The 25,515-nt window shown below is 34.1% G+C and overlaps 1 protein-coding gene across 10 annotated transcripts in view; it reads left to right on the forward strand.

The window, feature by feature from the left end:
• Esrrg (estrogen related receptor gamma) overlaps positions 1–25,515 on the forward strand; it is a 589,781-nt gene that overhangs the window by 507,540 nt on the left and 56,726 nt on the right. For all 10 annotated transcript variants that reach the window (XM_047520875.1, XM_047520880.1, XM_047520876.1 and 7 more), the window contains 2 exons: positions 21,487–21,597; positions 25,246–25,407. In XM_047520875.1, the coding sequence (XP_047376831.1) occupies positions 21,487–21,597; positions 25,246–25,407 (273 nt within the window). The remainder of the gene's footprint in view (positions 1–21,486; positions 21,598–25,245; positions 25,408–25,515) is intronic.

Genomic DNA, 25,515 nt, shown 5'->3' on the forward strand with positions numbered 1-25,515 from the left:
GAAAGGTTAAGTTTTAGAAGTCATGTGTCAATAGAGTGTAAACTTTAGTAGAAGGAACAAGTGTTATCATGCCGTCCTTCAGTTACTGAATTGGGATCTAATTGAAACATTGTCTTGTGGCTCATACTGAGGTTGTAGGTGTTATGATTCTTTTATATACTGTCTAATAATAAATACAGACAATACTGTATGTGTTTAAAGACTTGAAGTCACAGAATAGCATTCAGTGCTGTGTTTTCATCTTTAGAACCAATTCTACTGCCCTCAACCTCCATTTATTTAAAAATCTATAACTACATCTTTAGCCCAGAAAACATACTGCTGTTCTTTGTAAGTGAAACATAGTTTTACAAGGTGTAAGACTGTAGTATACTTATTTTCCATACTCCAGACAGAATGGGAAGACGCCAATTCAAACTTATTTTTATATGCACATCTGCATTCTTTTGCCCATTCTTAACATATGTAACATTCTTTTATAAATCTTTCATTTTAAAGTTCATAACCATCAGAGTATTTTTAAAGCACTGTAAAGTGGTATCTGATATGAGATTGGTTCTTTTCAGAATTTAACAATAAAACCCCAGAAATACACAAATTAATCCAGGCCTATATTGTGAGTCTTAGAATTGCCGGTAGCATGAAACTTTGTGGTTTTTCTAGAAGATATTAGACTAATAAAATTATCTACAGTTTAATTGTGTACTGATATAGACTCATTTGAACTGCTCTTTTTCCCCTAGTGTGTTAAAGAAAATACAAGATGTATTGCATCTCAAAAACTGAAGATTACCTTTAAATATATACAAATAGAGCAGTAAGTTAGGATGTAATAGTTTCCCTGTTGAAATGATGTATGATTACATAGTAATGTATTGGTCACACTTTTAATACTCATTACTATTAAAAAGGTTTTTGGCTTATATAAAGATTGGTGACAATATATTTTCATCAGGTTGATTAAAAAATCTTGAAGAATGTGCATTTATATCATTTTTGAGATATTTAGTTTTATCATCCCTTTCCATAATATTGTCATGTTTTTCTTACATTGTTACTGTATGTTTTTCCAAATTTTATTGTTTTAATTCTTTTGGCTGAATTTACATGAATCTCTCTTCTTATGGTCACTACTTTTGGTTTCATCTTAATGGTTTACATGGCTCAATAGTCACCAAGTTCCCCTCTCATACATTTTTAAAATTTTTAATATTTCCTTTACAGATTAAGCCCAGGGCTTCATGCATGTGCTCTACCACTGAATTACATCACTGGTCCTTGTTATTTTATTTTATTTCACTTTATTTTATTTTAAGCCATGGTCTGGCTCCATTGGCTTGTCTGGCCTTAAACTTGGGATCCTTGACATCAGTCTGCTTAGCAGCTGGGATTACAGACATGCATGACCACACTCAGCCTCTCTCCTACTTTTAGAATTACTCTCTTAGTGTTTCCTTCTCTGTTTTCACTTATTACTTTCTCTCTATATATATAAGTAGTCCTAAAATTGATCCTGTTGTGCAAAACAAATCTGTGCTTACCAAATATCTGTGTTAGTGATTCAAATTGACAGTGGTCCTGGGTTCTTTGAGAGTCTTCTGCGATATACCTCGGCTCTCCCAAAGTCATCTTAAACTTGGCATGCACAAAACCACACTACTTATGTTTCTTTACAAACTGTTTTTTTTTTTTTCTGGATAGAAGTTTTGGTCAAGAGCACCACTTTCCTTTCCTTTGGATCTAAAATTTCCTTTGGATCTATCTTCTTTTCCCTCCCACATATTCAATACACACTTAGTATCTTAAAAATCCCTGCCTTTCACTTTGTTCCTATTGATTGTAAGAACTCAGAGTACAAGTAGATTATCAATTTGGGGGCTGCAGGGAGTAAGTGAATGGATTATCTGCTTTCCTTTTTCTTTCCTTTGTTTTTTCTTTATTTTCTTATTTTAAAAATTCGGATTAGAATATATATGTGTATATGTATATATGTGTGTGTATATATATGTATGTATGTATATATGTGTGTGTGTGTGTGTGTGTATATATATATATATATATGTATGTATGTATTTATCTGTGTGTCCGTGGCTATGAAAACACTAAAATCAAATAGAATTTCTCTCCTTTGGAATCCTTCTCACATACCCCTCCTTGCTGTTGCCACCCTCAAGCAATAACTGATCTGCTTTCCATCATAATACATGATGCTCTACAGTTTTATATAAACATAATGCTGTTTTCTAATTTTTTTTTACCATTTTATATTCCAATAAGGAACACATGAAAATAGAGATATCTATATGTTAATATAAAGAGAACTTGGAATTAGAAAAACAAGTATTGGGTATTGATAAATAAGTTGCTTAAATTTTCCAAACTCATAGACTGCAGATAGTAATCCTGTACTAAGCGCACTGGGTAGTAAAAATTTAAATGAGATGATCTGAGTGAAAGTCATTTGTAAACAATAACAATTTGCTTATGTATTAACAACTGATTGTATTCCACAGACTTTGAAACAATAGTGATTAATCTGTTTAAAATACCTGGAACAGAAAGGCATTAAAATTTTTATTACTTATTTCTATTTTATATCTGGCAATGCCTGAGTTATTTCATTTAAAAAATTTACTAATAAATGATCCATATTACCTTGCCTTTTTTGTTGTTTGTTTACTGTAACATTTCTACACTCTCCTGTCTTTGCATACACAAAGGTTATAGAAAAAACTGTAGCCCAAGTGGACAAGAGAGATAATAGCAATAAAATTTGCAAGTTTGCTAAACTCAGCACCAATTTCTTTTGCTAAAATCTGTACTGATCAATGGATAACAATAAATTAAACCATTAGATTGAAAATAAAGGTGAAATCCCAGATATCATTCACTTATTTATTGATATTGGTCCACATAATCGTTGAATGAACATTAGTCAGGGGAAACACATGTTAATGTCTTATGTCCCCAAAGACACAGCGGCATTCACATATCTGCGATATGTTTTGATTTTGTACTGAAATTGCTAAAATAGGATCTTACTCAGTTAAGAGCTCATGCAGTTTCAGAAGATGTTTAATGCAAAATTAGGATTAATGGCTCAATGTAACCTTTCTAGACAGAGAGTCATGCTTAAGAAATAGACATACCTCAGCAATAGAATACTATGTACAGGAACACTAATTTTCATGCATTATGTTCATATGTTCATATCAAGCACTGTACTTAGCCTGCAGGGTATCCCTGTTTTAAAAAGGTTTATTACCAAAGGCGAAAAACTACATGTTTCTTGTTCCTTAATTATTTCCTTGCAGATTCTTTTCCTTTTGTTTTTTTTACCAATAGTTTTATTTTAAAATGTGGATTTTTTTTTTTTTTTTGTGAAACTCCAAAACATAAATGTTTTTGAAAGAGGGGGAAGGGAGGCAAGCCTTCTTTAGTGACAACAATTATTGTCCTTACTTTTTTATTTATTCATTTTTGGGTTAATTTAGTCTGGCTAAAATTACATACATATTCATGTTTCTTAATAAGAACAAAGCTTTACTCTTGGTTATTTTCCATAAATTTGTCCTCATAAGCAATTTGATAGACATCTCCTTTAACTATTAGAATCAAAGTTCACAGTGAATCCATGAAACCTAGTTTCAGATCTATAATTCATTAACTCTTTCCCTAAAGGTCCAAATGCTTCTTTATCAGATTACAATAAAATTGCTACTGCTTTCTTTTTAAAGTTCGGAGTAGGCACATATTGTAATTGAGGTATAAATTGTCTGTTGTTAAATGCACTAGAGTTTTTTAAAAACGTAATTCCATTTGGGTCTAAAGCATTAATTTCAAACAACCTTATGGTTTGTTAAATAAGTTACAATTTTTTAAAATTATATTACTCAGAGGACCATGGACTATATATCCAAACTTCAGACATTAAGTGTACAGTTACTTTACTACCATTGTCAAGTTATCATAGATAAATGTGAGGTTTACAGTATTCTTTTTACATTAAAGTATCATTAATCTGATTATTTATTAAGTTGTCACTCATCATGGTTGGATGGTTGACATGGAAGTTAAGGATAAAATGTCATTTTAAATATTATCATGATTCTAATAAAAGGAGGTTTTGAAAGGCCAAAAGGTGCTTAGACTATCAACTTCTTCATACAAGCAGACATTGACATAGAGTTCTCTATTATTTCACTTCGTAGTTTTGTAATTATTACATATTATATTTCTGAAATAATTAGCACAACCCTCTATTGGTCAAAGTTAATATGCTTTTTAACTTTGGCATTAATTTTCTTCAAGCTTAATCTAAAAGAAAACATCAGCTATTGCTTTTAGAAATGTATCTGTTTATGGCAAAGGTATCATTAGATACCTTTATTCTCAAATGTTTTTAAATTTTTTTTTATTCCCAAGTCCTGGAGAAATTAACCAATTTTTTTTGGTAAGAAAGTCTAAACTTCCTCCCTCAAAAGAAATATAATTAAATAAAAGTCAAAACCCTGGGAACTACAGAAATGGGGCTTAGGCCGTACAGAAAAATGGAAAGATTGCCAAGATGAGGATTTTAATTAGAGGAATTATTATTCTGCTTGTAGCTCATTTGTACCTATTTCCATTTCATTGTATAAGAAGTAAAATGTTACTTCTTCTTTAAAAACAACTTCTTAGATATGAAAGTTAGCTTTGTTTGCTTATACTCTATTGGATTTAGTTCTTAGGATTGTTGAAATTTAGAAAATTGGTTCCATATTTCTATGTATGACATGGTGACTTTTTTTTTTAACTTAAGCTCAACTGCTCACAAACATTTATTTTGACATTGCTTTAAAGAAAATATTCTGCTTTTGAAAATTTTTTTGTTCCTCAAAAATTTTAGATCATGTTTTCTCCCCTATTTTGTTTACTTGTTCGGTGAATATTGGAGGATTTATTTATATCCTTTTACTTGACTGGATTCCTTGGTTTTAAGGGAAATTTTGCTATTATGTTATTCTACATTCAGATCTCTTCACCTGTTCTCTATTAAATAGGCAAAATATGATTCACATTTAGTTAATATAATTCGAATTTAGAGCATACTTTACACTGTTCAGTGCAGTTCCATGTTAAAAACTTCTATGTGAAAATTTAGAATATATTGATAGTTTCCTAAATGTCACAATATTGATTTATATGCTATATTCTTTTTAAAGATTTTGTAAATATATGTTTTTAGTTATAGATGGACACCATGCCTTTATTTTATTTTATTTTTATTTTTTTAATGTGGTGCTGAGGATTGATTCCAGTACCTCACAAGTGCTAGGCAAGCACTTTACCATTGATCCACAACCCCAGTCCCTGCTATATTCTTTTTTATCTCATGTTACTTTAACTATATCTCATTATTGACAAACAAAATCTATAATGTTCACCAAGGAAATATGGAAAATCCAAAGCAGTGTTTTCTGTAGGTGATTTTTTTATCTCTAGATCTGGCCCCTTACAGCATCTTATTTAACATTTTAAACTTATCTCAGTTTGGGACTGAATACATATTCATAGATTAATGAACTCTCACTTTAGTAGAATGAACGATTAAAGTAATTTGTTATTTTTACTTTATCCTTAATAACAATGAGTTGTTACTGATTCTTTTGGTACCAAAGGGAACATTTTAATACCAACATTTAGCATACACATGGTGTTAAAACTGTTCTATACATGTTGATATTCTTCAGTCATCCTCTCAGCAATAAAAAAGTAAATCATATTATGGAGAGATGTACAGGGAATTACAGAGCTGAGCTTTGTTTTCCCATCTGTAGCACTATTAATACTGGGTTCATAGGACATTTTGTATTTTCCTTGATTTTATAATCAAGCCATAAAATACATATAAAAGTGGTATGGACATTTTTAAGAATACTCAAAGGGTTCTGTTTATTATTACTGGGAAATTTTTTGAAATCTGAAATAATTTGAACAATTTGAAGTTTTTAATAAAATACAGTATATAGGATGATAAAAACTTTTAGAAAAACTGATCTCATGCTATATATATATATATATATATATATATATATATATGGTAACTATATATGTGTGTGTGATTAAGTTGGTTGGGCGATAAGGGAAGGAAGGGAGGATAATAGGAAAAATTTGCTTTTTTATTCCCGCCCCTAAAACACATAAACTCTTGACTATGCCAGTTCTCTCCTTCAGGATGTGGTTAAATGCATGAGCAAACAAAGACATGACTAAACCATTTTTTGAAATTTAAATATTGTACTTTTTCCAGTCTTAACCTTGCAATAGAAATGTTATTATGACATTAAAGTATGTTCCTGGGCTGCTTTGGTGGCCCAGTCGTTTCGCTTTCTGACCTGCCATGTGGTTCCTTGGGTTCAATTTCACGGTCTTTCATTTCCATGGTCAGCAGGGACTCCGAGTGTTGAGAGGCCAGCCATGAAGCCCCTGTAGATATGGGGTTTGCCTCCTGTTGCCCAACAGCAGCCTTCTTGACTGATTAGTGTCCTGCCATGGCAGCTTCCAAAGGGCTTCTGATCCGATTCTGTTGATGGCAGCAGGGACCAGGGGCTCTGAAGAGTGAATTTGTGACATGGGTACATTGGAAGTAGCCAGTAACCCTGTCAGAGAAGCCCATGTTATTGGAGTGATTGATGTTCACAGGAATTATGAAATAACCATCTATTTTAGCAGATATACACATTTGCCTTTCATTTGATGCTAAAAAATTCCTTTTATTTATTTATTTTTTACTTATCCTGGCTCTCATGGTACTGATACTTGTGTTGAAGTGCCTACTCCTGGCTGTTTTGTATGTGTCATGGCCTACATAGACCCACTTTCCAATGTATTTAATGTGTTATTTCACAAATATACAGTTCTTCATATTGTGCTTGTATATTCTTGAAAAGTTAATAGAAACATTTTTACATCTTCTTTCAAACTTAAGTGTTTTTTTTAAAACATTCAAGAATCTTTTCTAATTAAGTTTCCTTTCCTTTCCCTTCTCTCATAATATCTTTGATAATCACATCTCTTGGTCATGTCTATTCCCTTTATTTTTCTAATCTAGTAGCATCTTCTGTTTATTTCTACCCTTTGGCCCACTAACCCAAAGGAAGCACTGTTAATTCCTGGCTCCCCCTAGGACTATTCCCCAATGTGTTTGGCTACTTTAAAGTCCTTCTTCTTTTGCCACTTTAAAGTCCTTCTCTTCCATATAATGAAAGAAGTTGGGGGAGGAAGGGTCTAGACCAACAGAAGAAAAAATTTTATCAGATGTTTCCCAGTAATGATTAATGTGGTGTTATCTTAGTGACAATGGAGACATACAGATTGAACATCAAGAACTGTCTTGCAGGTTCCAACCCATGTCTCTGAACTGGAACATTCTTTCCGAAGGTAAACATACTGAAGCAGACACGATGGATAATTTTAAAGAAAGCCTTTGGTGTTATTCATGATAAATACCAGGGGGGAACAGTGCTTAGCAAGTGATTCTTTAAAAGAGGTCTTGTTTGGACCAAATATGTCAACATTCTTAAGAGATAGGTGCTAAGTCTGGGTGTGGATGATTGAACTTACATACTAGCCTGAATTATATCTAATGAAACCCTGATATTTTATGTATTATTATTCTACCTGGATCCCTAATAATAGCATTTGTTAGAATTTCAAGATGTAGCCTATAGAACAACATAAGCACTTAGGTCATTTAATTTATGCATCTGTAATGAGGGCATAAGTAAAATTAAAGGATCATTTCTAAATAGCTGCCAACCTAGCATATGATCATTTAAACCAGCCAGTTGTCCAACTTGGCTTCTATCAGGGATTTTCTTACAGTTGGTCCCTTTGAAAAGGATACCAAAAATTATAAACTGGCAGTCTGAGGGCCACATAATTAACTTTAAAAATTTATACAAACCATCAAACATTGATGATTTCATATAAAGATTCTGATTGCTGGTTTCTTTGGGGAATGGAAACTCAGCTAACACTGAGTTCATATTCAAGCTTGCTTACCCCACTCCCCCAAGGCAGTATCTGGTTGGTGCTGAGCAGAGACTGTGTTGTTCTCTGTTCACTACAGTTTATACTCCTCATTTTTTCTTAACATAGTCCACTTCTTACCACATAGTCCACTTCACATGAAGTTTTTGTGTCACTTTATGTTGTCACCCTGTAGTTTGAATTTGCAACTGTTGATGTAAATGTTATTGCAAACTCAGATAATGTGCATTTTTCTTTGGAAGAAAAGATCTTGCAAATAATTCTCATGAAATATTTTGGTCAGGTCAAATGTCAGAAAAATAAACTGAATAATGTGGTATTGGTTTAGAATTGTTTGTATGTATATCCATATCTGTGTATATATGTATATAGAGTAGTTACCCCTAGCTGCAGATTCACTATCTGCAGTTTCAGTTACTCATCGTCAGCTGGAGTTTGAAAATATTCAGTGAAACATTCCACAAATAAGCAAGTCTTAAGTCTTCAGTAGTGCTCCATTCTAAGTAGCATGTTGAAATCTTAGACTGTCCTGCTCCTTTTGCCTAAGATGTTAATTATCCCTATTTCCAGTGTATCTATGCTGTATATGCTTATCTTGCCTGTCATGTAGTCTCAGATCACAATGCTTGTTTTTGAGAACTTTATTTTACTTAATAATGACCCCAAAGCTTGAGTAGCAATGTGGGCAGTTTGGATATCCCAGTGAGAACTCGTAGGGTGTTTCCTTTAAGCAAAAGTTCTCAACTTTGTAAGGAAAGAAAAATTCTGAGGTTTCCAAAATCTATCATAAGAATGGATCTAACTATGAAATTGTCAAAAAGGAAAAGGAAATTCATGCTGGTGTTGCTTTAATACCTCCAATTTTGGAAATCACAGCCACAGAACATGATTAGTGTTCATTAAGATGGAAAAGGTCTTAAATTTGTACATGTAAGCCTAAAAGAAGCACAGTAGGGTTCAGTACTATCTATTGTTTCAAGAGTTTCCTGAGAATCTTAGAATGTATACTCTATAGTTAAGGGCAGGGGTGGGGCTGCTGTCTGTGTACATATGTGTATAAATATACTGAAAAGGAGGTGACTACAGGTGTTGAGATGGAACATACGCCACTGTGGTGAACTGAATGAAATATGGTCATATTTAGCCAAAAGTTTTTTTAAAACCCTAGGTAAAATTCAGTTTAAAAACAGACTATCTCACTGCTTACTGTTTTTTTTTTTTTAATATCCATTATTTGACCATATTTTACTCAGTATAATCTGGTCTATATGTGTTCAAATGCCTGCAGATCTGAAGCTATTTATGATTTCCCATTCTTCATTCTCTGCAGTGATGTGCAACAGACATTGATCTTTTCCTAATGCAATAATAAGCGAGAAGCATTTTTCAAACATGGGCGCTTTATTTGCTTTATTATCATCAAGAACAAAAGGAAATGCATTTGGCCAAGGTCAGGGTGAGGGGAACACTAAGGCCCGTGCCAGAAAGCCTTCTGCTCCCTGGTTCATTAGTGCTATCCATTTGGCTCTGGTCTTCCCTGATTTAAGATATGAAGTATGTTGATGCTTCCAACTGCCAAGGCAGTTAGTTGTAGGACTCTGAATCTGTGGGTCAGTTCCATCTTTTTAAGTACATCATTTCATTCATAGAATCCTAGAACTGGAAGAGAGCTTAACACGTGATCAAACTCATTCATCTGCTTCCAGGCAGAAGAGCAATAAAAATGTCTCAGGAAGAGAATGGTTTTCTTCATTTGTCAAATTGCCCAAGTATAGGAACCTATGGTCTTTCTTGTTCAATATTCAATATCTAAATATATCCTCATCTGTCAGTTCTTTTTAATATCTGAGATTTTTCTCAGCAAATCCAATGCTGTTTCCTCTTAGATTGTCTGGGATGAATACTGAAAAATTAAACTCTGAGGTTCTACTTTCCAGACAATTCCTGTTTTATTCCAATGCTTCATTGTGTTTTGTTATCTTCAAAATTTCTATACTTTTCTGAAGTTATAATACACTAGCACATTAAGGAAAGCGTGCCTGTTGGGTGAAGTGGTGTGCACCTGTAATCCCAGCTTCTTGGGAGGCTGGGACAGGAAGATTGCAAGTTCAAGCCAACATGAACAATTTAGAACCTGTCTCAAAAAATTTTTGACAAGCCGGGTGGGCACTCTGGGGATATAGCTCAATGGTAGAATGCTTGTTTCGAATCCTTGAGGGCCTGGGTTCAATCCCAAGTACTGCAAAACAAAACAAAACAAAAAGAAAAGAAAAATATTCCAAACAAGAATTATGGAGAAGTTGGGAGTGGTGACACACATCTGTAATCCCAGTAACTCTGGAGGCTGCCACAAGAGAATCATGAGTTCAAAGCCAGCCTCAGCATCTAAGCGAGGCCCTAAGCAACTTAGTGAGACACTGTCTTTAAATAAAAAATAAAAAGAACTGGGGATGTGGCTCAGTCATTAAGTGCCCCTGGGTTCAATCACTGGTAGGTACAAAAAAAAAAAAAAAAAAAAAAAAAATATATATATATATATATATATATATATATGAGAGAGAATTGACAAGAGATGCATATCTTTTTGTGTGTTCTTTTAAGATTTAGAAGTACTGAAAGAAAAACAAACAAAAGCCTAATTAGTACATGACTATAAAACATGCTGCAAATTTATTTATTTGTTCATTTCCTCAGTATTTATGATTCATCCTGTATGGCAGAACTGTGGTATATGCTGCATATTTCATGATGATAAATATATAATTAAAACATACATCAAAATCATTTGGCTTTATTTTGATCCTTTGCAGCTGTTTCAATTAGTATGTCATTTCTTGTGATGCCTACAACCCTCCACTTTTTGTGGAATTAAGCCATGTGCAAAAAATGAAATATCTTGACATTTGAGTTTAGGCCAGGCTGTGTTTCAAATACACATAGAGATACAATTGACAGGAAGACTAATAAAGTTTGTATGGAAAACTGCAAGGAGATTCTTGGGAAATTCTGCCTTCTCCCACATGAGGTACTGACAGCTGGAGTTTTTCCTCCCAACATGTAACCTTGAGCTGCCAGTGACGAGAAAAGTGTTTTTTCTTCACACACTTTGCAATTTAAAGATTCCTTTCATCAATTTGGACCATTTTGAGTAGCCCAGCAGTTACTTTCTAACAAACCTCTCACGTAGCAAGTGAACACAGCAAAGTCTGTCAAGAAATTCTTGATTTGGTACAAAAACAGGCTTCCCTCAGCAGAGATCCAGTATGTTTGGAATTGGGAAATATCATTGCTGTTTTCTATAGTTTCACACATTCTTCACTCATCCTGATTTAAGAATTAAAATATTGGCTTTGGAGCTGGGTGTGTGGCTCAGTGATAGAGCGTTTGTCTAGCATGTTCAAAGGCCCTGAGTTCCATCCCAGCACACACCATCCCCCCAAAAATTATAGGCTGTGGAATATAATAGCAGAGAAATTTTTAAAAAAAGTTTTCTTACTAACCTTCAGAGTATGTACCTCCCCAGTTGATGCTTTCCGTGACAGAACATTTGAGGTTTAGATTTACTTATCTGTAACTTTCCCCCAATTCTTTAACATTTTATATCAATTAAACCTGATTCCTAAGTCATTCCTTATTAAGACCTAACTACTCAGAGTAGTAAAGTAAAAGTATCAAAGATTTGACTTAAAAACCAGATGTAAAAAATTAATGCCTTTTCATATGTGTGTAGTTTATACCAAAGCAAAACTGAATTTAGTGTCATCTTGCTAAAACCCAGCAAAACAGAGGTTCTGAAATGTTCAGGAGATCAAAGGATGGTAAAATGAAACTAAACATATAGGAAACATTACTTATTTAGAGTTTGTCATTGATGCTGTTTTCTTATGTATCTTTATTTAATTTTAGTGAATATGTCACTTATGTAAATGTGATTTCTTATTGTCACTGCCACTCATGATTCCCCTACATCAGTTTTTCTCATGAGATCTTAGATTCCTCAGTGGTCTCATTGTCAGCTTTCGTAGAAAAAGCTTACATTAATTTGTTTGAAAATGCACCCTCAGAGGGAGTTCACTATTTGAATATCTCAGGCTCCAGGCGACTGGGAACACCCTCTGATTCCTTTGTGTTTTTCTCCTCAACTTTAGAGTTTCTACAAAACTTTCAACTTCCATAATCTCACATGGTTTTTCTTTTCATTTTCTTCTCTAACTTTCTTACATATATTTAAAAGCACGATTGTTAGATAAATGGGGGTTAGTAATGCTCTACATATAAAGAGTTGGTTGAGAAGGGAATGGAAAACTATTTCTTTTATATCAGACCCTGAATCAACCCATTTTAAAGTAGCTAACTCCTTTTTAATGTGCCCTCATGATTTCTTGTTTATTCCCCAAAAGACTTACATTGGAGTCATTACACTAAATGAGTTCCCATTGACTAAAACAAAATGACTGGATCACAACCCAGCCACTTGAAAGTCAGCTTAGTTAATTTCATATTTAGTTCATCTTTATAGGGTATTGAATTCTGAATAAATAATACTTTTCTGTTTACAGGAGCATCCCCATGGGATACTGTGTGTTGTTATTACTATTATTATTATATTACACTTATTGCTGCTGTTGTCACAAGAAATAAGAAATGTGTCACAATGTTACAGGAAATCTTTCACTTGCATGCAATTTGGGCATTGTATATTAATATTTACATGTAATCTCTATCGGACTGATTTTTTTCCTACATATTTTATGTGTCAGGTATAATTCTTTTTACATATGATCTGGAAATGTATACTGTGTTTTTTGTACTAGATTCACATTATTTTGAATCTCAACTTTGCCAGATTATAATGATCACCAGAGAAATAGTATGCACTTTTCTTGGTATCTTATAATTGGTTCTCAGATTTTATGCTTGAGTTTGGTAATGAATTTTTATTGTCTTTGACAAATTACTAACACATTGTCTAGGCCTTATAGTTTTCCCTTCCTAGAATTTCCATAGACTGCTCTTTGAGCTTTGTAAGCCCTTCCTGGGTTGTGCATGTGATACTGATTCACACATTCAGAAACCAAATGACTTCCAGACTCATGCCCACTTTCTCGGCCACCCATTTCCTTTTTTAAAAAATCTATAGTTTCTTTGAAATCCATATCTGCTTTTTCTTTTCTTTTTTAAAATTAGATTCCACTATATTCCTCTCAAATGAAACAAAGTGACTCTCGACCCAGCAACGTGTAAACCAGCTTGGTTGATTTCATGTTTAATTCATTTTTATAGAGCATTGAATTTTGCATAAATAATATTTGTGCTTTTGTTGATCCAGAACATCCCCACAGGGGTACCATGCACTGCTATTACTATTATTATTGTGTTTAAACTTATTGCTGTCATTGTCACATGTAATTGTGAATTAGTAGAATCACTTTGGTTGATGTTGATGTATAACCATATTTCATGCCTTTACCCAGTAATTCATACTTCATTGACATGAGGCAGCAATTTCAAAAGGAATAAAGGGAATAATCCCTAGTGTTAAAATAGTAACAGAAAAAATATAGTGAAGTCAAGTCATAAACCACAGTAATCTTTTTCAATAGTTTATGAAATTTTTAACAGAGAAAAAGAAGAAAGATTTTCCTTTTTCTTTTTTTCTTTAAAGACAGCCCCTATATGTAGCAAATGCAGGCCGAGCATGCATAAGCATGTTTTTTCTCTCTGTGTTTCTGACATCAAGCAAAGTAAGAAATAGTGCCTTTCGAATAGGAGATTTCCTTTAATTACATTGGGGAAGTGATAATGGTAGGTATTGCATGTTTAATGTAATGTTCTGGATGCCTCTTTTTCTCTTTTTTTTTTTTTTTTTTTTTTTTGCCCCCTTCACAGCAACCTCATCTTGAGCAGAAATAAAAGGTTCAAGGCTTGTCAGCCTCAGTTTATAGATAGCTGTTTAAAAATAATGAGATATTAGGTATTGTAAGGCTCAGGGCTGTCTTGCCAGACTCATTTATTTCCATTCACCTTTTGTCAGAATTGCAGACAGAAGACATTCAATTAAAACTTGTCACCTGTTGCAGATGACCTAATTTGTACTTGTATGTGTCATAGATTAGGGCTCCATGCTTCAGATGCAGCTACTTTACCTCTGCTGGAAAAACATTTCCCTGTTAAACATTTTGTTTATGGTTATTTCAAATTTCTGTCATTTCAGTTTTGGCTCCAAACCAGATTATAAATTTAGTGCATGAACTTTGGAACCAGCCAAGAGCAGCTGATCACACCTGAGTGGGGGAGAAGGAACTTCTCTGGGGTTACATCCTACTCACAGAAAAGCACACATATATTTTGGAATGCAACTTGAATCTGAAGCAGAGGGAAGCCTTTGTAATTTTCTATGCAATCCTTACACATTTAATAGTCCAGATAGCTATCAGGAGACCAAAATGAAAGACTTCCCCTTGCTAATTGTTAATTCATCTGTAGAGCATGGAATCTTTAATGTGAGTCATGACTTTTATCTCTCTTAGTGACTGAGGACTTGGTTAAAAAAAAAAAAGGGAAGAAGAAGAAGAAAAAAAAAAAGCCAACCTAATGGATGTGCATTTTTCTCTCCCTGTGTAATTGTTTTCTTTTATATCAGTGGACAGTTTAGTATTTCCACATGCAACCAAGCAATTTCCAAAGTTCCTGAGTTGTAGGCATGATATTCTAACATGAGTCAAGGTAATCCTTGGTGAGGAAGTCTAGTGAAATCCAGCTGCCCAGGGCTCCCTTCCCAGTGAGTTTTGGTACCGGGGATTGAACCCAGGGGCACACAACCACTGAGATACATCCCTAACTCTTTTTATTTTTTTATTTTTTAAATTTTGTGACAGGGTCTCACTAAGTTTCTTAGGGCCTCACTAAATTGTTGGAGTTGGATTTGAACTTGGGATCCTCCTGCCTCTGCCTCCTGAGCTGCTGGCATTACAGGCATGTGCCACCATGCCCAGTGATTGGTTAATTGATTGATTGGTACTGGGGATTGAACTCAGGGGCACTCAACCACTGAGCCACATCCCCAGCTCTATTTTGTATTTTACTTAGAAACAGTATCTCACTGAGTTGCTTAGTGCCTTGCCTTTGCTGAGACTGGCTTTGAATTCTCCATTCTCCTGCCTCAGCCTCCTGAGCCGCTGGGATTATAGGCAGGCACCACTGCACATGGCCTTGCAGTGATATTTTAAAAAGGAACCACAAGTAAGGAAATTTACATCTCTGGGTCCTTGCCTCAATGGAAGGGCAGAGAACCCTTTTTTTTTAACCATTAAGTTTGTTCACAATCTAACAGATGCAAACTTTTTTTAGGGAAAAATAACCTAAGTAATAGATGCAAAATCAGTAGAACAATGCTCTGCTTCCCTTCAGGAGCAGAAGTATCTAAAAGGATACTTATTAGAAATATTTTGCAAATGTTGTTTGCTTCAATAATTGTTGTTATCTCCCAATTCCTCTGCTTTTCCAAAAATAAACTTTGATGGTATGGTAGAGAAGCAGTCTCAACATACAGCTTAAGAGCATGAGTTCTGCAGCCATTCTCCCCCAAATCTACTCTTGGCTCTGCCTCTTATGAATTCCAGTTTTCTCATCTGTCAAATGGGTTAATAATAGCAACTGCGGCTTTGGGGATTGCTGTAAGGATTAATTGTGTTAATACATGTAAAGCTATTACCCAATGCCTAGTATGTGACAGACTTTCAATAACCAATATTTTTGAGTTTTTGCATTTTGGTTTATTCAAGACGCTTTATGCACAGACTGATTCTTTCAATCAACAATAAAGACATTACTCATTAGGGGAAGGCAGGCTTGAGGAGGCAAAGACTGTTGAAACAGAAAGAAAGGAACTAAATCATGAAGCCACATTTAACAATACCACTGTCTATTTTGAGAAAGGGTATAAGAAGTTAGAGAAAATATCTAGGGGTTAGTTTGTTTCATTGTCTTATATGATCCTCAAGAATTTAATGTAGTTAGATTCTCCCTGGAGCATACATGTGAATATACAAATAATTTCCACTCATCCCCTTACTGAGAAGCCTATAAATATGCACATCTACTCTGGATACAATCCCAAAGGAGAACCCCATCAGAGGCTGCCACTAAAATTCCCGCTGCTGTGTTTGATACTGCTAATCTGCCTGTGCTTCTTTTCCTGCAGCTCCTCAAAGGGATTTTCTCTGTCCTCTTGTTAATGATGGTTCCCTAACAGTAATCTCAGGCGAATTCAAGGGCGTTGCTCCATAGGTCTCTTCCTAAAGGGAAGCAGGGCAGTGTTCTTAGGCAACCATCGGAACCACAGTATTGGGGAGACACATGCAGTATCAGAGAGGCCCCCACTCTTCATCTCATTGTTTCAGAAGTCTTCTTTTTCCACGATGCTCCCTGTACTCACTAATAATCCACGTGTAATAAATGTACTTTAACACAACTATTTATTATTTTTGAATTGTCTTTTTAAAATTATCATTACTTCTTTGTGACTGTTTACCTCTTCAGTATTCCAGGGGTGTGTATAATTAATGTTTTTTTAGCCAACTTTTGTTTGAGAACAACATAATCAATGAATTATCTTTCAACTAGGAAAGTAGGCTAGGGTATCCTTGTGTAATTCTCTGAAGGGGAGATTTTTTATTATCCTATGAAATGCCTCTAACTTTGTGCTATTAAAAATGTGAAAAATACTTTTGACTTTGTACTATATGATATTATAAAAATTTGCATTTGAGCATAAAAGGTGGACTTAAAATTAGCTGACCTAAGAAGACCTTGAGCTGAGCTGTTTTACTTTTGTTAGTGTTTATATCCCTCACAGCAATTTTTTCCTCCTTGCCCTACTCTTGGGTTCTCAATTTTGTAAATTCTGACAATGTAAAAGATTTGTAATCCCCTTGTGGCAATGTAGGCACATGCAGTATTTGAAGAAGCAGCAGTGTGAAACCTTCTATTAGGTAGGTAATGCCAACTATTAAAATCTTTTATTTTTTTAAAAAGATAATGGCAGTCTCCACATGAGCGGAAGATCCAATTGCCTAATTAACTTCAAATTCTGTCACACATTGTACTTTGTGGGCATCATATTTCCTGGGGAAACTCTCATTCTGAAACTTTTTCAAAAGAGATGTACAAGTGAAGTCCAAGCAGAATTTGTTTAAGATTGTTAAAGTGTAAAAAGAGACTTTGTCTGAAAGTCTGAATGGATTTTGATGGAAATATTCAAATTAGATTAATGCTCATTTATGACCAATCTGGATTTCCCAGGTCCTGATCATGAATATTATTGTTGTGTGTTTCTACTAAAATGATTAGTTGGAGTTTTTTTAAATGTAATAAGTTAGTTGGATAATTGTAAGTTCTGTACTTAGCTTTGTATTTTATTCTTATACTTAAATTCTGGGAAACCATCTTTCATTTAACAATTCTTAAAAATTTTTTCCTTTCTTCTAAAATACTCATATATAAAGATATTATTAGTGACAGGAATAAGCAATAAATAAAGTGGGATACAAGATATTTCTATAAATCATTCAGATCAAATAGTATCATTACTTGGGTTGTATCCTTTGAGTTATCATACCTTTCCATCATATCTCAAATCTGTCTACCTACAAAATTGATATGGGTTAGATTGTCAAACTCCATAGAGATAGATAATAAATGATCATGATAAAAAAAGTCAATATAGTAAAAGCAATATTTCAACAAAATAATGACATTTTTTATTTTCTATTTTTACTTAGTATTTTAAATTTAAGAACTATTTTTGTGTACATTTGCATAATACCCATGATATAATTTTATTGGATGATTGCAACAAAACATCAGGGAAGATAATCTCTTTTCATCTGTCTTATATTTGGAAAAGCAAATAGGTTAAGGGAATCAACAAAGTTTACAGAGCTAGTTATTGAAGTCATCAGAAAAAGAACCAGACCATTCTAATATGCAAACTATGCTTTATTCTCTTTGGCATATTCTTTGTGTAATAGTTAAGATTATACCATTATGTTATTACAGTTGGAAACATTAAAAAGGGAAGCAACTTTTACTCACTCACTATTACAGGAAATAGACCAAGCTCAGAAGAATTTAACTTTCAGAGCTATGTCACTTGTGGTAACTTGTGTCACTATGGGTAAATGACAGAAAGATCAATGGGGGGAAGGGAGCAGGGGGTAGAGAGAGGGAAGGGGAAGGAGAGGTACTGGAATCTGAATTAAAACAAGATGTATTCCATGCTTATATAATAATGTCAAGATAAATTCTACTGTCATGTTTAACTAAAAGAACCAATAAAAAAGTAGTAATAAATATTTTGTGTTTGGAAGCATTTGAATTGTTGATATTCACCTAATCTTGACAGGGAATAAATTTTTTACACGTAAAAGTTACTACAATCTTTTAAAATATATTGACTTTACAGAATTTTGCCATTAATTGTTATCTAAACTTGGTGGGAACACTTTTCTGCATATTGAGTCTCTGTCAACTTTTACTATGAAATGATTAATCTGATTTTCAATGAGTGTCGATATCTAATCCTTTTTTATAGTGACTGTCATATAAATAAAATTATAAATCATAAAATAATGCTTTGTCCAATTGATTTTTATTTTAGGAAATTGAAAAATTATGGTGTGTATAAGAAGTTCTTGACTATTTAGAAACTGGATAGCTATATGGATGGGAGGAATGTAGAGGTGGATGGGAAGGATGAGATGGATGTAAAGATGGATGGAGAGACTGTTATTGAATAATACACATAGGAAGGGATGGCTGAGGAGAGCATAAGAGAGCACCCCTTTAGATTTATATGGAGCATGGAAAAAATAATATGAATATTTTATAAATCAGTTTTCAAAATTGAAAGGGAAATGCATAGTAATGACTTTTATTTGACAATCCTTAAAACACGTGTCTCTACAAATACAAAAAACAACCCATAATACATAATAAATGTCCTGTCAATCGATGATGTGTATTTTTTCTTCATGTGTAACAACAATTTTCAGTATTGCACTTTTTCTATTGACTTGACCAGGTTGGCTAAGCTGATTAGTGACTTTAATGTGCTGTGACTGTGTCTAAATTGTCTCTAGCCAGACCTTGAGTCAAGTCCTTCAGCCAAGTTCTCTTTCCTAGACCTTCCTGATGGACAGATGTCATTGTCAGAATTCAGCAGCTGTGACTTCATAGAATGTTGTTTGATATGTGAGAATATATTGCTCATAAACACATTCTCTGACAAGTACCAAAAGCAAATTTAGGTGTCCCCAAACCCACTCAAGATTTTTTCTGTAAGCGTTCTTTGTTCTAATAATTTTTGAGATATTCAAAAATGTTCCTTCCCTCTTTGGCTTTTGCCTGTCATTATTTCCCTGTCTCTGCTCCCTCCTCCTGCACCTTTGCTTCCCCATTCTAATATTAAATATCAGATTAATTGTTTTCATTAGGTTAGAATTGGATATAACTAACTGTCATATGCTTTCTATAGTCTAATATGATTTTGAATTTTTAAATTCTTATAATGAAACAGGTTTGAATGTATATTAGATAATGAAAGAAAATGTAACCATCTTATATAAACTGAAAGAAGAAAAAAAAACATCTTAGAGAAAGTTTTGAAGAGGAAGAAATGAAAAAAGATAAATGGGAAGTGGAAGGTGTTAAACTTTAAAAAGTATAGATGCAATAAAACAAATTTAGAAATTTGAATAAAGAAATGAAATTTTACTGTGGACATGAAATGTTTTAAAAGAAACAATAAGGAAATACAGTTTCCCCGACATATATGGCATTTTTCAGTGATTACTTAAAAGCTGACATCTGATTTTTTTCATGTTGCTTTGTCTAATCCGTTTATTTGCTCTTGAAGTTGTAACTGATTTTGTTTATACTCTGATGTGTCAATATGGCAGTACAGGCTTTTTCTTGAACCACATTTTTGTGTGTTCCACTAAAAGATAATCTCTTCAAGTAGTGGGGTCTAAATAATATGAAAAATTGTGGTTTCCTTTATGTCACATACCCCTGATAATCCTTAAAGTTTGAATAAAATATTCATCTTAGAGATTTACATAGAAATGCATTGGCCTTTACCAAACTATTTCATGTAACTCAGCTAACTCAAAACTCACTTATTTGACATGATATTAATAAATATTCCAAAAAACAACATTCCTTGGTTTGCAAAGCCTTGCATATGATCTATATTTCCCTCTTAGAGTTCTATAGACTTCATTTGCATATTAGTGTCTCTAGAGAATTTACAGTAAAATAATAATACCGCTGATGCTGTTAAACCAAATCTATTTTCTAAACAGTTTGAGAAATGCCAAAATATGTATAATGCAGTATGTGGTTGAATATATAATGGATAATGTTATGCCGTTTCATTGGTTCAGTACAACCAAATACCACAAACAGTCTCTCTTCTTGCTTCTACTCCCTCTGTATAACAAAGTATTAATTTGACAACTATAGACTGGAAACTGGATGATTAACAAACTCTTTCCCACTACTTCTCCCATATAAATGAAACTTCTCTGCATTTTTAATTCCTTTGTTTCCTTTTTGCTTTTCCCTCTTAATGTTTTAAATTTCATGACAGTAAGACCTCTCTGACATTGGACCCAAGCATCAGTATTTAGGAAAAAATTTTAGTAGTGCCAGTCTATCCCTGTCTACTTTCCCAGCTCACCCTCCAGCTGTGCCCTATTCACACCAACTTTCTTTGATCCTAGCCTTCCAAATTTTTTCTTTAAGAAGCCCATCTATCTGTCCTGTGTTCAACCCAACCTACTCTCACATCTCTCACATATTACAGGAAATACTAATGTGTGTCAGACAGTCAAATGTCATTCCTCTCATAGGACACAAGGATATTTTAATGTGAAATAATTCTTATATCACAAAGGGCTAAATCTTGCATAGTATAATCTTAACCCCCAGATGTAGGTTCTTTTGTTTCCTTCACACTGAGTGTTCTGGTAGGGTTGGTTACCTTTTGATCTCCTGGTCTTCTGTGTCCTACACATTTTTAGGAGTGATTAATGATGAGGAAACAAAATACAAATATCTTTAATTTGATAACCTGTACTAGCATCAAGAAAGTAGTTTCTTTACATTAATTCACATGGAATTAATCTGTTGTTTCTTTGGTGTATAAGCAGTGACTTTGATGGCTGTGCATACAAGGTCTTTCAGGTCTCTTATCTGGCAGTAGATGTGGTTTTCAACCACTGGCGATTTTGATTTAGCCATCAGTTTTTTACATTACTCCTGTATCCCTGGCCCATTCTGTATCTCCTTTCTGTCTCCAGAGCAGTTCTAGGGGATACTGTCAACGTATTTGATTGTTCTCAAAGATCATTACCTAAACAGTAAGCCAATGCCTATTTTTGCCCACAGGGGTGCGTCTTGACAGAGTCCGTGGAGGTCGGCAGAAGTACAAACGCAGAATAGATGCAGAGAACAGCCCATACCTGAACCCTCAGCTGGTTCAGCCAGCCAAAAAGCCATGTAAGTACCACAGATGTGCCTATTTCCCAGAACACGAAATTCTCCCAGTTGGCTCTAAGTATATCCATGTTGGCATGCTCTACTGACTCCAAGGAGACTTCTCTTTGTTGGAGAATAGTGGTTCTCTTCCCATGAACTGTGAGGAGCATTGAAAACTCAACTAATTATCTTTTATTTTTTCTTTTAAAATAAAAGTCTTTGGTTTTTCTCTCCCTTACCTTTTACATAGTCATTTTGTGGAAGTATAAGCATATTAATGCAGAGCTTATATAGTATGAATTTTACATTTACTGGTTATCTTTATTTGCGGAGGTACATAAAATGGATCATACTGTGATCATTAGTTCATTGGAGCTGTTAGTTTCAGATTTCACAAGAAAGTGATTTTTGTAGTTTTCACTAACTAAATGAGTTTGGCTGCTCAACCTCCCAATGAAAATACATTAGGGGCCTCATTAATTTGGAGCTATAGAAGGTTAACACTCTAGCTAGCAATAGATTAAAACAAGAATGAACCCTACTAATAACAAGCATAGGTTGGTGGTTCCATCTCAAATGCCCTTATGGGCATTATGAATTGTTTTTAAAGAGCCCATGGTTTTATGATGCCAGGTTCCAATTTGATAGGATGACTGGTACATTGCTAAAATGCAAACCCCATTCTCCTTGTCATTAACTAAAAAGAGCTGGAATATAGATTGAAGCAATAACTGCATCCCATTTTCTGAAAAATCAGTTAATAGCTGTAGTGCAACAGAGCTGGCAATTTAGGGTGTTTATGCAGAGAGTTCATACTAGGCAGTGGGAAGTGCTTTGGGAGAAAGAATTCTCACGTTTAGCTGTCTTTGTCACAGAAGACATAACACACACTCATCAGAGGAAGTTGCCTCTGCAGTATTCTAGAAAAGGAGTGGGGAATTTTTGATCTGCTTGCAAGGGAAGACAAAGTGTCCACTTCTAGTTCAGATTCTCCAGCAGGGGTCACTGCTGTGCATCATCCATGTGAGCATATGGGAATCTGTTAAATAAATAAAACAGACCCTGAACTGTAAATGAAAGGACATTTTAGCTATGTCAAAGGAAAAACAACCAGTTTTACATAAAATTAAAGCTTAAGTGAACATATGGCATAGTTTCCTTTTGCCTTTCCAAAAAACATTATGTTGATTATACCTTCAATTGTCCAATCTGGCATCCTCTCCTCAGCCTGCATAAGCTGTTTGGCATTCTGCAAATACAATCTAGGACTGCATTAAGCAGATTTTGCACATTATAATAAAAAACTTTCTGATAATACAATAAAATGCAATAAACACTAATGCTTAATTTCATTAGAGGTTTAGGTTTAGTTTTCCTAGATTCAATAATACACAGATTGCCCATTTCTCATTTATTTTATGCTAACATTGACTGAAACCATTGATAATTTCCTTTATGGAAAGAAAAATGAGCTCCAGCCCATTTGTAAGTCAACATGATAGAGGAATATCTATCGTTTTCTATGTAAACCTGAGAAATTGGGAAGTGGCTTGTCAAGTACCTTTAAGAAGATTACGGCAATTTCAGTGAGCTCCATTTGTCTGAGATAAAGAGGACTCCTAATAAATCATTACTCATTATCTAAGGGCCTCTGTGTTAATTTTCCTCAGTCCATCCAATTAGTGTGTTTTTGTAACAAACATTTATAAAACTTAATTTTCAGATCCTGTCAGATAAGTGTCAAGAGACTGTGCGTGGTCTCTGCTGAGAATGTGGTTGGGGAGATTTCCATATCCTGACTGATGTTTGTGTACTACAAAGGCCCAAGATTGAAAATTGGGTTCTATTGATTCTAATTAGGGAAACATTAAATAAGATTTACCTAGAAACAGTGCTGCTGGCTATTCCATTTTCAGAATGCTGGGAATTTCTAAGCTTCCACGAAATATCTCTGATCCCCTGATTCAAGTATCCATTGACTTGGGTAAAACAGAGTTTCATTTTCCATGTTCTAAGAAAAAAAGAAAAGAAAAGAAAATCATAGAATCATGTTTTCCTTCAGTTATATTTTTGTGCCCTTTACTACTATTTTTTCTTCTAATCCTGAGAATCTAGTGGTTGCTGACAGGTTTTGCTGCATTGTCAGAGCAATGAAAGTTGAAACTTTTCCAACCATAACTAAAATTACAGGGTGTTGTTTCTGTAGCATACACAAGACACAAATGTCATTCTTTGTAGATCCTATAAATTAAAAAGAATCTATTTAATTTTTAATTTTTCTACAATGAATGGCATTTGGGACTATTCCTCAAATCCGCATATTCAATTTAATGATCATTGACTATTGCTGTTAATGATGACTGGTTATTTGGTGACTTTTTGAAAGAAATATAATTCATATGGCCATATTAGTAAATTTTTAAAATATCATGGTAGAAAAAGCCCCAGTTGTAGCTTGGGTAAATCTCCTTGTTATTTCATGAAAGAAGATTCAAAGAATGCTGTATTTAATTCTATACTATGTGCAGTATTGTCATTTTAGGTCAAAAAAGTTAAAAAACTTACAGTGAAAGGCAAATGGTCTCATAGACACAGTGGAAACTTTGACTTTGTTCATAAATAGCCCATTAAATATCCTGGTTTTCTAGAATAATAGAATATAGAATATTTACATAAATGGGTTTATTGTCACCCATTCATATCTGCACACTAAGAAGAAAGTATAAAATCTAAAGCAACATATAGAAATTGAAAATGGGTCCAGCAAGAAAAATCATTCTGTTAGCCAGGCTTCCAACCCCTTCCATAAACTCTCACATGCCCCTGAGCAATAAAACACATTTGATGTGATGCTTTCCATTTGTCTCTAGTGTTTATTTTATGAAGGATTCTTAAAACATATATCACAAATTTCAGACAGATAAATCTGAAGCAGAGAATGAACTAAGGACAACAGATGAAAATGGAGGATTAAAGAATTAGGCACTCAGAAGAGGAAATACTGTAACATTTAAGTAGGAGTGTTTTTATGGAAAAAAAAATAAGCTATATTTGGAAGAGTGACTGGGTGTTTGGGAAGGGGGAGAAAGGAAAGACATTCTATTGAATGCATCCCACAGAGATAGAGTTATATAGTTAGTAATTCACCCAGGCAGAAGGGCTCTGACCTTTGCTCTGCTTTAAAGGAATTAAGACAATTAATGACTTTCATACCCATTATGACTATGGGCATTAGTAGTTCTTTGCCTTCTGCATTACAGTCTATATTTCAATGGTTCACTGTGGGTTTTTATTTTAAAGCTGTTGCATACTATTTAATCTGCTTCCCTAGATCCCACTTAAGAATCAAAGAGCAAACCCAGAAAGCATCTAACTTCTTTTATCTGTTTGCTATAAAAATTTTTGCTACAGGAAAGATGCTTCATTCCTGCAAAAGCAGGTAAAGTAAAGAAGAAGAAAATGCAATCCATTGTGACTGCAGTGGTACTTTCCTTGCTATGACTTTTCCTGAACACTGTTTAATACCTGTATATATTAAACAACAAATATAGTATTTTGAGCTTATTATAGGCTATTTGAATTATTTTTCAAGACAAAAAATACTTTAGGGTTTATTAAAGAGGGATGATACTGCTAGTGATGCTATAGTGCTCTGGTCTGATCCTGCAGATAACAAGATTGTCTCACATCTGTTGGTGGCTGAACCGGAGAAGATCTATGCCATGCCTGACCCTACTGTCCCCGACAGTGACATCAAAGCCCTCACTACACTGTGTGACTTAGCCGACCGAGAGTTGGTGGTTATCATTGGATGGGCGAAGCATATTCCAGGTACATTTTCTGAAAAGAAAAGAAAAGGTTGCCTTTAATTCCCTGGGTTATGTATGTAGATTTGGGCAAATTCATCATTTTCTCATAAGATTTTTTTTTAACCTCCCT

This window comes from Sciurus carolinensis, chromosome 12 (genome assembly GCF_902686445.1).
Source record: "Sciurus carolinensis chromosome 12, mSciCar1.2, whole genome shotgun sequence".
Taxonomy (NCBI): domain Eukaryota; kingdom Metazoa; phylum Chordata; class Mammalia; order Rodentia; family Sciuridae; genus Sciurus; species Sciurus carolinensis.